At 42.6% G+C, this 13,586-nt stretch overlaps 1 protein-coding gene across 1 annotated transcript; it reads left to right on the plus strand.

Moving 5' to 3' along the window:
• The first annotated feature begins 585 nt into the window (after positions 1–585).
• LOC121636413 lies at positions 586–8,799 on the plus strand. The gene is made up of 3 exons (XM_041979911.1): positions 586–693; positions 847–2,027; positions 8,767–8,799. The coding sequence occupies exons 1-3, from the start codon at positions 609–611 to the stop codon at positions 8,797–8,799; spliced, it is 1,299 nt and encodes a 432-aa protein (XP_041835845.1). The 5' UTR covers positions 586–608.
• Positions 8,800–13,586: the final 4,787 nt, after the last annotated feature.

Consider the following 13,586-nt stretch of genomic DNA (forward strand, 5'->3'; position numbering starts at 1 on the left):
TTGAGGGGGGTAAACAGCTCAGACATGACAATGCTCCAGATGACTAAGAGAATGGTTGGTGTGTTGGTGAGACGACTGGGACTTCAACGGACCTTAAATATGAATGTTCAAACATCAGCTTCTAAGTCTAGAACTTACCACCTGTGCGTTTAACAGCTGAATAGCTCATTCACAAGACAGCCGAACCATCTCCAGAATCAAGTAGTTAATTACCTTCTATTCAAACACTCAAGATTTGCAATGACACAGACTGGGGATTTTTACACAATACACTGTAACCTGGTACAGTGTTCACACGAAACATTATCCCATCTCATAGGATTAAAAACAACAGTAAACCTTCTGTATGCCAGGTTCATCTAAATAAACTTTTTAAAAAAAAGCAAAAAATGATTGGAACTCATGAAGTTATATGATGAAAATACAACACAAAATACGATCAGATTATATCTGATGTCACATCATGTCACGTGTGATTATCATTGTCAGATATAACTTTAGGATCCATTTTGTCATGTTATATTTGTGGTTTTACTTTTTATGAATGAATGTGTATAACACACTGATCTGACCCTGATGTTTTTCAGTTAAGGTTAATTCTTGGATTAATGTTTAATGTCCTATATTTGTGTCTCTTACAGCATTGTGATGAGTCGGTCTACAGGGATGATGGAGAACAGCAACCCGATTCAGGTACATCCAATGTCAGCTATTCTTGTCAAATTTTTAGTTTTGTTGCACATTTTGTGTTTCATGTTGCATCTCTACGTTCTGTATCAGATCAAAGTTTTTTATTTATTTATTTATTTTTTTATGTAACTGAATTGCTGTTAACTTTGAATGCAGGTGCCAGAAGCAGCGGATGCAGCAACAAGAACACGGGATTCAGTGACGAGGAAAGTGACAGCAGCATTGAGGACTCTGTAGGAAGTGAAGACAACACTGGAAGCAGCAGTGAGGAAGAGAACATGGAATGGAGTGAAGAAGACATTCACTTTGAAGGGACAGAGGAAGAGATGGCACATGGAGAGGGCAGTGACAAAAGCAATGTAGACGATGCTCAGTACTCTTGGTTTACGTATTTCATCCTTCAGCTTACTATGTGGAAGTCACATTTTACAATTTCAGATAACGCATACATTGCACTGTTAGATCTGCTTAGGTCATTTCTTTTTACAGTTGGAAGCATTTTCAGACTTGATATATTGAAAAATTTGGCTGAAAGAGTTCCTTCAACCATGTATATGGTCAGAAAAATACTTTCACTCAAAAAAGATGACTTCACTCACTATGTGGCATGCCCAGTTTGTAACGAAGTATACACACTTGAGGAGGCAACAATAATTGTAAAAGATGGACGAGGCATAAGAAAAAAATCAGCAAGATGTAGTCATGTTACTTTCCGAAAGCATGCTCAAAAGCGTCATCGGAAGGAATGTGGAACCTTGCTTTTGAAAACAGTCACTGGAAAAAAAGGGTTAACATATTTACACCCTAAACGCAGCTTTTGCTACAGAAATGTTACAAAGAGTTTGCAGGACTTAGTACATAGACCAGGTTTTAATGAATCCTGTGAGAAGTGGAGACAACGGGATATGTCAGACAATATATATGCTGATGTGTATGATGGAAAGGTTTGGAAAGACTTTCAGTCTTATAATGGCAAGCCATTCCTCTCTGAAGCACGTAATCTAGGTCTCATGCTTAATGTGGACTGGTTTCAGCCCTATGACAGAGTTAAAGATTCCATAGGTGTTATGTACCTAGTTGTAATGAATCTGCCTCGTGAGGAGAGATTTAAACAGGAGAATATTATCATTGCAGGAATCATTCCTGGCCCACGTGAGCCCAAAGAGCATATTAATCCTTACTTGGGACCTCTTGTCAGTGACCTTTATGATCTGTGGAAGGGGGTTTACTTGTTAGACTCTTCTGCTTTAGGAAAGCAACAATACAGAGCTGCTCTACTGTGTTTGTCAAGCGATATTCCAGCATCTCGCAAGACCGGAGGATTTCTAGGCCACATGGCAAAAATGGGATGCTCTAAATGTCTAAAAGAATTTCCAAGAACCATTGATAACAAGGTTGACTACTCAGGTTTTCAGTGTGATCAGTGGCTTCCCAGGTCAAAAGAAAATCATATTCTTTTTGCCAGGAAAGCAAAAAAAGCTAAATCAAAGGCAGATCAAGCAAAGTTAGAAGGAATTTATGGGGCCAGGTATAGTATACTTCATGACTTGCCTTATTTTGACCCTGTTCGAATGCATGTTATTGATCCCATGCATAATATCTTGGAGGGTACAGCCAAAAGAGTAATGCAAGTGTGGAAAGACAAAGGTATACTAAATAGCCACTCCTTCCATATTTTACAGTCAAGAGTAGATTCCTTAAAAGTCCCAAGTGACCTTGATCCAGGAATTCCTGGAAAAATTGAGTCAGCATTTGATGGTTTTACAGCAGCCCAGTGGAAGATTTGGGTATGCACTTATTCTTTGTATGCCCTTAAAGGTCTTTTGCCGGAAGCAGATTATAATATCTGGAAGTGTTTTGTCTCTGCTGCAAGGACTCTTTGTTCTCGGATAGTATCAACAGGTCAGCTGGATGATGCACACAGATGTCTCAAAATGTTCTGTAATGCTTTTGAGGACAAATATGGAAGAGAGTGGTGTACCATGAACTTGCACCTTCATTTGCACCTAAAATCCTGTGTCATAGACTATGGCCCTGTTCATTCATTTTGGTGCTTTTCCTTTGAAAGAGCCAATGGGATTTTAGGTGATTACCATACCAATAACAGACATGCAGAAATAATTATGATGCGTAAATGGTTGCTAGATTGGCAGGTATTTCAGAAAAATTTGTGTCTACCAAAGAAGTCTGGACAACATTTTGAATTCTCCAAAAGGAAATCATCAAAGTGCAGCTACATACTAAGCATGGAGCAGTTACATAAGCTTAAAATTCTGTCAGATAGTGATGATATTCAGCATGACTTCACATTTGATGATACATTAGAGACCCTGCTGCCACCTTTACACCGAAGGCATATTTCATATGAAGAGAGTGAAGCACTCCTTTCAATGTTTAAGACTTTGTACAAAAATGACTGTGTACACAGAGTATCGTTTAACGCCATCAGGTTTGACAGATGCACACTAGGGGGGGAATTACTATCAACAGGAGACTACAGAGCTGATGCAAAGTCATGTGTATTTGCAAGGTGGCTTAAAAATGATGAGAAGACTGGAGAACCTGTGATTGATATGAAAGCTGAAGCTCGACCAGCGTTGATTTCCAGAATGCTGAAGGTCATGGTCTTTGTGAAAAAAGATGGTGGGACAGTTAAAGCTGAGCATACTGTGGCTGAGGTTAAATGGTTCAAACAACACAGTGACAGATATTATTACAGTCAAAGTCAGTCATGTTCTGTTTGGGAAGTAGGTTTTGAACCATTTTCATGTGCAACATACCTCCCACTGAAAAGAATCATTGGCCGTTGTGCCTATACCAAGACTAAGGTTAGGTTTTCAAGAATTAGGGAGGAAACTGTAAGCATTGTTGTTCCACTGTCATCACTGAGATGCATTTAAGGCCAAGGATATGTTTAGTATTGATTGCTTAAAGATTGACTTTTGTTTTGTTTGTGTTTTGTTTTGGGTTTTTTTACCCCCTTTTTTTTAATGATTTTGGAATAAGATTTGTTGTTGCTCCCAAAATATGTGACAAACCTTATTTTCAATGTTCATTTTTTTTCTTAACAGTCCACTATTGTAGCATTTGTATTATTGTATTTTTAATATTCTAATAAACAAAATTGGTGGCTGAAGTTAACTGGCTACTTCAAGTAATTTTCTTATTTTTACCCAGCAACTCTGAGATTCAAAATCAGAATAGGTCTTTATTGCCAAGTAAGTTTGCACATACAATGAATTTGTCTTGGGGTTAGCAAAAACAATGAAAGTGAAAAAAGAACACACACACACACATAAAAAAATAAAATAAAAAAAAAAACAGACCACAAACAGTATTTGCAGCCGCCCCCCCACCCCACCACCAGGCTCTTGAAGACATTTTGTTTCCCTCGCTCCAGGACAAAGAGGTGTTGGTGGGGGTGGGAGGACCTTTAGAGGTAAGCAGCTTCAAAGAGGCCACATCTCCTGTACTGCTGGGGGAGGGTGAGTGGCTGGTTTGCTGGGACTGTTGTGGAATGTTGGTTCCAGCACATTGTCTTTAAAAGCAGTAGTAAACCCAGTGTTGTTGGCAAACCTGAACAAATCACAACAGTCCACAGCTCCACTGGTCCACTTCTTAGATGTCCTCAAGATTCAAAGTGTTTATTGTCATTTGCCCAGTAAGGAAACAAGTTTCCCCGAACAATGAAATTCTGGCTTTGCCATCTGCACTGAATGCCATACTAGATAGAAGATAAACATAAAGATAGAAAATTTACTTAGTTTTTTTTATCATATGTACATAAATGTGCAGTGTGCTACATAAACTGTTGTGAGGTAGACGGTAAGATGCATGTGCAAAAGATTAGCAAAAAAGAAAAAAAGTGAATTTATGTCATTAGCATTTTCTATGCAGGAGTGGAAAAAGTACTGAAAAATTGTAATTAAGCTAAAGTATCTTTACTTTTCTTAAATTCTACTCAAGTAAAAGTTATAGTACACGCCAAAGATCGACTCAAGTAAAAGTAAAAAGTACTAAATTTAATCGAGTAAAAGTTACTTAGTTACTTTAAATTACTTGATGTAAACAAAAGAAGAGTCATAAATCCAATCCAACACTGTTTTTAATAAACTTTTAAAACACTACAGTAAAAGAGAGAAAATAAAACCAAATCAAAGTATCCATGATGCTGAAAATGTTGAGCAATTCCTTAATAACAAAACTGTGCTCTTTTTTCTTTATATCACAAACATAAATAGTCAGTTGTCTAAATTAACAAACAGTGACTGGCGATATAAGAAAATAAATAAAGTGCCACGCCCCACAGAATATTTTGCCAAGTGAATACTACAACATTAGACTGTAAAGCGCTTGCTCAGCTTGAGCAGGGGAGGATTTTCAAAGTTTGTAGCACCAATCTGCGCTCTCTTCACTCTGAACAACAAAGGCCGGAAGCTGTGGCTGGAAGGCCGGTGTTGAGTTTCAGAGACAGTTTGTTTTTATTTTTGGAAAAGAGTTCAGAAGATCCATACGTTCTAGATGCAGTAATTTGAGTAAATATGTTACTTTGTTACTTTACACCTCTGTTTTTATGTAGTAATACATGCTTCTTCTCGTGACCTTCTCATGGAGAGTTATATTATGGAGCTTTGGGACCACATGGGAACACCAAGATTTTTTTTTTTTTTTTATTTTATTTTATTTTTCGGTGTGAAACAAGTTCGTAATTGACATCTAAATCAACATGTTGATATTCAGAAATAATACAATAACACAAGCAAAGAAATCAGTATTAGCACCCCCTGGTGGGTCCATGATGCCATAACATCGCTGTGGAAAATACCAGGATGAGAAACACGTCGGTCACCTGCCTGCGCACAGTGAGACGGGGCGTGCCTGTGTCTGAATTGTCACAGAGCAGGCATCCCCAACCTGGGACCTCTTGAGCCAGTGTCCTGCAGGTTTTCAGTATGTCCGTACTGCAGCACACCTGACTCAAATAATGGGTCGTTAAGAGGCTGGTGCAGACCTGGTTTATTCTTGCACACAAGACCGTTATAAGCAACACGGTGCGTCACCTGCCTGCATGCAGTGAGACGGTGCGTGCATGTGTCTAAGTGGCAATAGAGTGTGTGCGCTGCTTTCAGTTAATAATATGTTGTCTACTGACAATAAAAATGAAAATTATAAAGGCTATATGCACCGCTGGGACTGGGAGAAATAAGTTGCCGACACAAAGACGTGGTCCTGTCTACTTAAAGAGTGCAACGTCAACAAGTGTCCTCCAAGCTTCATCAAATCTCTCCAATGAAGTCAAACTTAATCCCATGTAGTAAATTAGGACTTTCTCTGGAAATAATAAACCACACTGAAAACCTGCAGGACACTGGCTCAAGAGGTCCCAAGTTGGGGATGCCTGCTCTGTGGCAATTCAGACACACACACACACACACCGTCTCACTGTGCGCGGGCAGGTGACCTACGTGTTTCTCATAACTGTCCCACATTTCTGTACAACAATAAACCAGAGTAGAACAATTAATCATTGTCAAAAAGAACTGAAAAGTTTCTGCTTGATGAGAATATTTTCCATGAAATGTATTTTGCTCCAATATAGGTCGTAACAACATCTGCATACAGTACAGGCTGTGTTCTTATAATAAACTTATCACGTTATAACGTGATAGGTTTCACGTTTTTACAATAAACGTATCACGTTATAACGTGATAGGTTTCACGTTTTTACAATAAACGTATCACGTTATAACGTGATAAGGTCCGATTTTTTTTTTATTTGGGTGACAGCTCCACGCTTCCTTACTTAGTAAATGAGTCGTTCAAACAAAATGTAATTTAAAGGGGTAAAAATGGACGAAGGTCACCAGAGAGGGCAAAATTCAGTTGTGTATGAGTTGGGTTATGAGATTTGTTATGTATTTTAAAATGTATATCTAATGCCCGACGACGTATCCAGGCGGAGGCGTTCGCGTTGATATTGGACACCTTGAAGGGAATTATCCTACTTATACCATGGTCACATACAAAATAAATTAAATAATAATATTAAATAAATTATTTATGTGTTATTGTTGTTTTTTTTACAGTTAAAATCCTAAGTTTTTCACAAGAAGCAGATGAGTGGACTATTTAATATCGCTCGTTGTGACGCGTTGCCAAGACAACCGGCTCTGACACGGAACCTGCAGCTTGGTCGGCCGCAGTTGCGTGACACAAACATAACATTTCAGAGGGCAGGTGCAGCTCTTACAGCTTGTGTGTGTCCAGAGGATGATGCGACAACTTGTTTCAAACAGTCAAAGTCCAAAGATAGTTTCCTACATCGTTACATAAGCCTGCAGGCTGCTTTCATAGCGACGCCCCGTCAAAGACGTGATCTGGCGTGTCTCGGCTCTAACACAGAACCTGCAGCCCGGTCGGCCGCAGCTTTTGTATTAGACCTGATCAGTGAAGAGAAGGGAGATGATTGCTGCCCTGCACCTGCTTTCATAGCAATGCCTCACAGACATGATCTGGCGCGTCTGCAGCCCGGCGTCTGAGTTTCTGTTGCCACGGTTATAGTGAATAATAAATAAATAATTCAAACAAACTGTCATTTAAAGGGGTAAAAATGAACGAGGGTCATCAGAGAGGGCAAAATTAAGTTGTATATGAGGTGGGTTATGGGATTTGTTCCAGACGTATGTATGGAGGATATCTCATAGGATCTGTCACAGAAACGAATGCGGAGAATATGACGTAGGATCTGCGAGAGACGTGTATACGGAGAATGCCATACACTAGGATTTCTTAAAGTTGTGTATATGGAGGGTATCCAATGCTAGGATCTATCACAGATGTGTTTCCGCGGCATATCCCATACTAGGATTTATTATAGATGTGTATACGGAGGGTATCCTATAATAGGATCTGTTACACACCAATCTTCCCGTATATACCCGGAAACAGTCCGGAAGTGCCGCGGATACGGAGACTTGTATCCTCTTGGATCTCTCCGGATCTTAGGTGTTTTCGTCCAGTGTACAGTTCAGGTAGTCTAGCAGGTTCCGAGGCTTGAGCATTGTCTGATTTGGGTTGCTCAATAGCAGGATCTGAATGAGTTTTGGGAGGAATTAATACTGTATATTCTTCAAAGGACCTGGAGATCTCTCTGGAAGGACTTGAAAGATAATACAGAGGGTAATTATCCTCCTCCTCAGAACTACACTCATGTTCCACTTCGTTGAGATCAGTTAGGGGTTGTTGACGTGTGCTTGGCCGGCGTGGTCTTTCTGGAACCGTGGGGGAAGTTTCAGGGACAGTTGGCAACAACCCGCATGGCAGCAAGAGATCTAGGTGAAGAGTTCTAGTGGGACCACTGTGGTGCTCAGGTCTGACTGTATACACTGGTAGGTGGTCCCTGTGACTGACAACCACATAAACAGTGGATTCCCACTTATCGGCCAACTTGTGCTTTCCCCTAATCCTGATGTTCTTCACAAGCACACGATCGCCTACCTCCAGGACAGATTCAGTCACATGCTTGTCATATCTGATTTTGTTCCGTTCAGCAACTCTAGCAGCATTTTTGGTAGCCAGTTGGTAACTCATTTGGAGGTGAGATTTGAGGGCTTTAACGTACTGCGAGTGGAACTGCTGCTGACAGTGGTTTAGAGCAGGGGTGCCCAAGTCCGGTCCTCGAGATCTACTATCCTGCAGCTTTTAGATTCAACCCTTCTTCAACACACCTGATTCAAATGACTGGCTCGTTACCAGGCCTCTGCAGAGCTGAATGACATGCAGATGACATCTGATTCAAGTGTGTTGGAGAAGGGTGGCATGTAAAAGTTGCAGGATGGTAGATCTCGAGGACCGAACGTGGGCACCCCTGGTTTAGAGGGATATTGAAGGCTAGGTCTATTGGTAGTCTAGGCTGCCTTCCAAACATTAACTCATAAGGCGTAAACCCAGTACTTTCATGTTTGGTGCAGTTATAGGCGTGTACAAGTGGCTTAACAAAGTCCCGCCAATGTCTCTTGTTGTCATCAGTGAGTGTGCCTAGCATGTTTAGTAAGGTCCTGTTAAACCTCTCTACAGGGTTTCCCCTGGGGTGGTAAGGTGAAGTTCTGACCTTCTGTATTCCAGCTACCTCACACAGCTCTTTGATGGTTTTTGATTCAAAGTCCGCTCCTTGATCGCTGTGCAACTTCTCTGGAAAACCATAGTGGATGATGAAATTTTCCCACAAGGCCTTGGCTACAGTTCGAGCCTTTTGGTTTGGAGTAGGAGTTGCCACAGCGTACTTTGTAAAGTAGTCTGTGATGACAAGAACATCTTTGGTATTACTGCAGTCTGGTTCGATAGTCAAAAAGTCAATACAAACTAACTCGAGTGGTCTGGTGACTTGTATATTTACTAGGGGCGCTGCCTTCTCTGGCAGAGTTTTTCTACAAACGCACCTGTTACAACTTTTGATCTTTTGCTCAATGTCTGAAGCCATTTTTGGCCAGAAAAATCTGGCTCTGACTAAGTCAAGAGTCCTATCAAAACCGAGATGACCCATGTCATCGTGAAGGCTTTTCAACACCAAAGGTCTTAGGCTTTCAGGGAGAACGAGTTGATACTGGGTTCCTTCACCTACCAGCCTCTTTCGGTACAAAATCCCATTCTGAAGCTCAAGTTTGTTCAATTCACGCAAAAATATGGAAAGATGCGGAATTTCTCACCGTACTGTCTGGGATATGATTTCTCCTGTTTCAAGCTGGCGTATGATTTTACTCATAACAGGATCATTCCTTTGACTCTGTCTCAACTCCTCTTCTGACATGCTCGGAACGACAGAAGAAGCGTTGCACTCTTCAAAACTGTCGGGAAGAGCACTTGCAGACATGGACAGAGACGTTATGAGTGGACAGGTAAGTGTATTATGGTCTGCATCAAGAGACTGGAGGACTAGGTGCTTTTCACAGATTGCACTGACAGCCTGAGGAGAAACATGGGTGAAAGGATCTGTGCCAGGTAAGTGATGTTGTACAAACTGGCAGATCCGCTCTTGTTCCTTCAGAGAGACCCGATCATTTACTGGCTCGGGATGAGGACGGCGGGATAAGCCATCTGCGTCCACATTTTGTCTACCCGCTCGGTATCGGAGCTGGAACTCAAACGAGGACAGGGCCGACAACCAGCGATAACTCGTCGCATCTAACTTAGCGGTGGTCAAAAGGTAAGTTAAAGGGTTACTGTCAGTCATCACTGTGAAAGGACTGCCATATAAGTAATCGCAAAACTTTTCCGTTACAGCCCACTTAAGAGCAAGGAACTCGAGCTTGTGAGCAGGGTAACGGCTTTCGCTTTTTGATAGTCCCCTACTTGCGTACGCGATTACCCTCATCTCTCCCTCTTGCTCTTGATAAAGGGCGGCCCCTAATCCTGTCGTACTAGCATCTGTATGTAGCACATAAGGTAACTTGTGATTGGCAAAACCCAACACGGGGGCAGTAGTCAGCTTGTCTATTATAGCCTTGAAAGCTTGCTGGCAACTTTCTGTCCACCTCTCCCCGAAAGGAGCTTTTGGCTGAAAGTACTGAACATTGGTTGACTTAGGGCTACGGTTCCTTCTAAGCGGGGGGTATCCCGCAGTCAGGCTGGTAAGGGGTTTGACTATTTTGGAAAAGTCCTTGATAAACCTTCTATAGTAACCCGCAAACCCTAAGAAGGATCGGAGCTCTTTCAGGTTTTTGGGGCTTGGCCATGTTTTTAAGGCAGCTATTTTTTCTGGGTCTGTTTCAACCCCGTGCTCTGATACAATGTGTCCTAAATACCGTACGGATGTCTGCAAAAACTTGCATTTGTCAAGCGATAGCTTCAGACCGTACTCTTTGAGACGACTAATCACATGGAGAAGTCGGGTCTCGTGTTGTTCAAGAGTGTCGGAGAAAACTATAAGGTCGTCCAGGAAGACCAGGACTTCCTTAAGGTTGATGTCGCACATACACTTCTCCATCAACCTTTGAAATGTACCGGGGGCGTTTGTTATACCCTGAGGCATCCTGTTAAACTCGAAGAACCCCATCGGACATACAAAGGCTGTCTTGTGCCTGTCGGCCTCGTCAACCTCAATCTGATAGTACCCACTTTTGAGGTCAAGGACCGAAAACCATTTCGATCCTGTGAGAGCCGAGAACGCCTCTTCCAGATTAGGAAGTGCGTACGCATCTTTGATTGTGTGCAGGTTCAACTTACGGAAATCAACGCAGAGCCTTATGTCCCCATTCTTCTTCCTTACCACCACTATGGGAGAAGAGAACGGTGACTCAGACTCGCGGATTACTCCTGCCTCACTGAGTTCCTGTAAATGCCTGCGTACAGCATCGAGATCCTCGGGTCGGATGGGGCGAGGTCGGTGTTTAAAAGGGGTTTCATCACTCAGTTTGATTTGGTGTTTTACTTTATCAGTACAACCAAAGTCTGTCTCATGCAGTGCAAAAACCTCTGGCATCGCACTCAATCTTTGCATGATCCGCTCTTTCCACTCAGCAGGAGCCGGAGAATCAGCAAAGTTGAGGTTGAGCTTAGCAGTCTCTGAACTGAGAACACGCTCAGACTGCTGTGGGTTCTGGCATTTGGGCAATAATTCCTGTATGGCCTGTATTTCAGCAATGACACTCTTGGCAGGGACAATTATGTCATGGTTGCTTTCATTACGCAGGACCACTGGAAGCTTTTGCGAGAGTTCCTCTGGAAGGGTAACTAAACAGCTGGTGACTAAGATACCGCCTGGCAAGGAGGATGTGGAGGGGGACTCAACTACTACCCACTTGTCTGAGGGTTTGGTGTTCACATGAATTGACCCTTCCAATACTCGACTTTGGCCTGCGGGAATGGTTTCAGGCTCTTTCCCTATCAGTCTGACAAGACCAATTCGGCCATCCTCCTTCTGCTTGTCTCTCTGTCGCAATACACTCAGCACCACTCTGTAACCATATGGTAAAGAACTGAGCTCGGCATCGTTCAAGGAGAGACTGCCAAAGAGGATGTCAAGAGTGTTAGTGCCGATTAAGGGAGAGGACTGAACACCAGAACGCGTGTCTGGAACAACTAATGCAAGGGAGGACACAGTAAGTTCAGTTCCAAAACAGTTCTTAGGAAAGGTAATGTCAACACCAATATAGCCTGAATATGGAACATTTTGACCGTTTGCGGCCTCAACTTCCAGCAGGTCCTGTATTGGATGAATTTCCAGGTGTGAGAGATTGTTTTCATAAAATGACTGGGACACGGTGCTCACTTGTGATCCGGTATCAAGAAGGCAATTGCAATCTTGTCCATTAATTTGTACTTGAGCAGTGTACTTAGCTCCAACTAAGCCTTTGGGTATTTTCACATTAGCCGATTTGTTGGGCAAAGCCCGTTTTTTGGATTTATGTGAAGGTTCACTGGGACTAGCTTCATTAGTAGCACTCATTTGTCCCACAATGAGGGCTTGCTTCAGTTTAAAGACTGTGTTTGATTGTTTTGCTTGTCCCACAGTAACTGCCTCTCTTTCAACTGTTTTCTTTTATCAGCGACCAAAGATGGGTTTGGGTCATTGGAACAAGCAGAAATGATATGGCCGTCTTCGCCGCATTGGAAGCAGTACCAAGGCTTTGGCCTACTCTTTGCAGCTTGGTTTGTCAAGGGAACTTGCTCAGGTACCCTAGGGTGGGTATTAGCGTTAGCTTTTAGTAGTTTAGTTTTCTTTTTAGGGTTTGGTGGCTTTAGTCTAGCCAGATGGCTCTGAAGCTCAGCGACCTGTGTTTTTAATTCTGTGACCAAATCATTTGGAGAAGCTGCAGGTGGGTCTACCCTTTGGGACTTCATTCGCGTCAGCTGACCTTGTAGCTCAGTTATCTGTGTTCGCATCTGAGTGAAATCGTCTTGCATTTTGGGTTCGGAGTTTCCAGTGTCTACAGCAATAACATGTGAGGCTACTTTTGGTCTGGTAGCAGCGAAGTGTTTTTTCATTCTGCTTTCCTTTGCAGTATGTTTGTCCTCTTCTACTGTCAACTGCAGCAGTAGCTCAGTGAATGAGGGTGGATTGTCCTTCTTCCTTTCGAGCTGGAGATCTGCTAAAAGAGCATTATCCCAACAACCCCGACAGAACTGACGCAGGAGGTGTCGGTCTACTTCACCAGCTACAACACCACCCCTTTTCAAAGCTTTGGAGAGAGCTACTTGCAAGCGGTGGAGATAATGTGAGGGCTTCTCACCTGCGTCTTGGAGGGTGTTAAGGAACTTAGCAAAAAGCTCATCGCCATCTTCCACTGTGCCAAAAGCTGAATTGAGCAATTCGATATAAGCAGATGGCAAGGCTTGAGGACCTAAAGGTCTCACCATGTTTGCAGCAGGTGGCACCAGGCTGTCCAAGATCTTCCGTGAGTGTTGCAGGTCCGACATATCAGGGTCTTGAAGTATAAGCTCAACACTGTGGCGCCAGGAATCGAAATCCACCTCATGACTAGGACAAGGTAATTTGCCTGAGAACTGTCTTAGACAGAAAGGGGCATTGACTTGAGACACCGGAGCTTCACTTCGGACTATATGCTCCACTACGACCCTTTGCACCTCAGGAGGAGTTACAAAGCTCATTGGTACGTTTGATGGTAGAGCAGATTGTGGTTGGCTGACTGATTTTGAAACACTGATGCTTACATCAGTTGCAATTGGTTCTACAGTTTCATTTTGGGAAAGTTGTTGAGTTGTCTGGGCTGGGCTAGCGACTGGAGTTGTGGGTTCACTCTGCGTCTCTTGGGTTGAACCCGAAATTCCAGATTGTTCTGGGCTGCTTGCGACTGACTGGGCACATTCAGAAAGGTGCTCATGCAGAACAGCTTCAAAAGATTTGCCATTTAATCTGGCGATTTTCCGCAGTTCACTGA

The sequence above is a fragment of the Melanotaenia boesemani genome, chromosome 3 (genome assembly GCF_017639745.1).
Source record: "Melanotaenia boesemani isolate fMelBoe1 chromosome 3, fMelBoe1.pri, whole genome shotgun sequence".
Lineage (NCBI taxonomy): Eukaryota > Metazoa > Chordata > Actinopteri > Atheriniformes > Melanotaeniidae > Melanotaenia > Melanotaenia boesemani.

Bases quoted from the DNA above. Each gene is read 5' to 3' on its own strand.
- LOC121636413 (XM_041979911.1), top strand. From the start codon at position 609: ATGTTTAATGTCCTATATTTGTGTCTCTTACAGCATTGTGATGAGTCG. The intron at 694-846 runs GTACATCCAATG...CTTTGAATGCAG, and splicing joins AGAACAGCAACCCGATTCAG to GTGCCAGAAGCAGCGGATGC. The intron at 2,028-8,766 runs GCAAAAATGGGA...ACCTCTCTACAG, and splicing joins GAGGATTTCTAGGCCACATG to GGTTTCCCCTGGGGTGGTAA.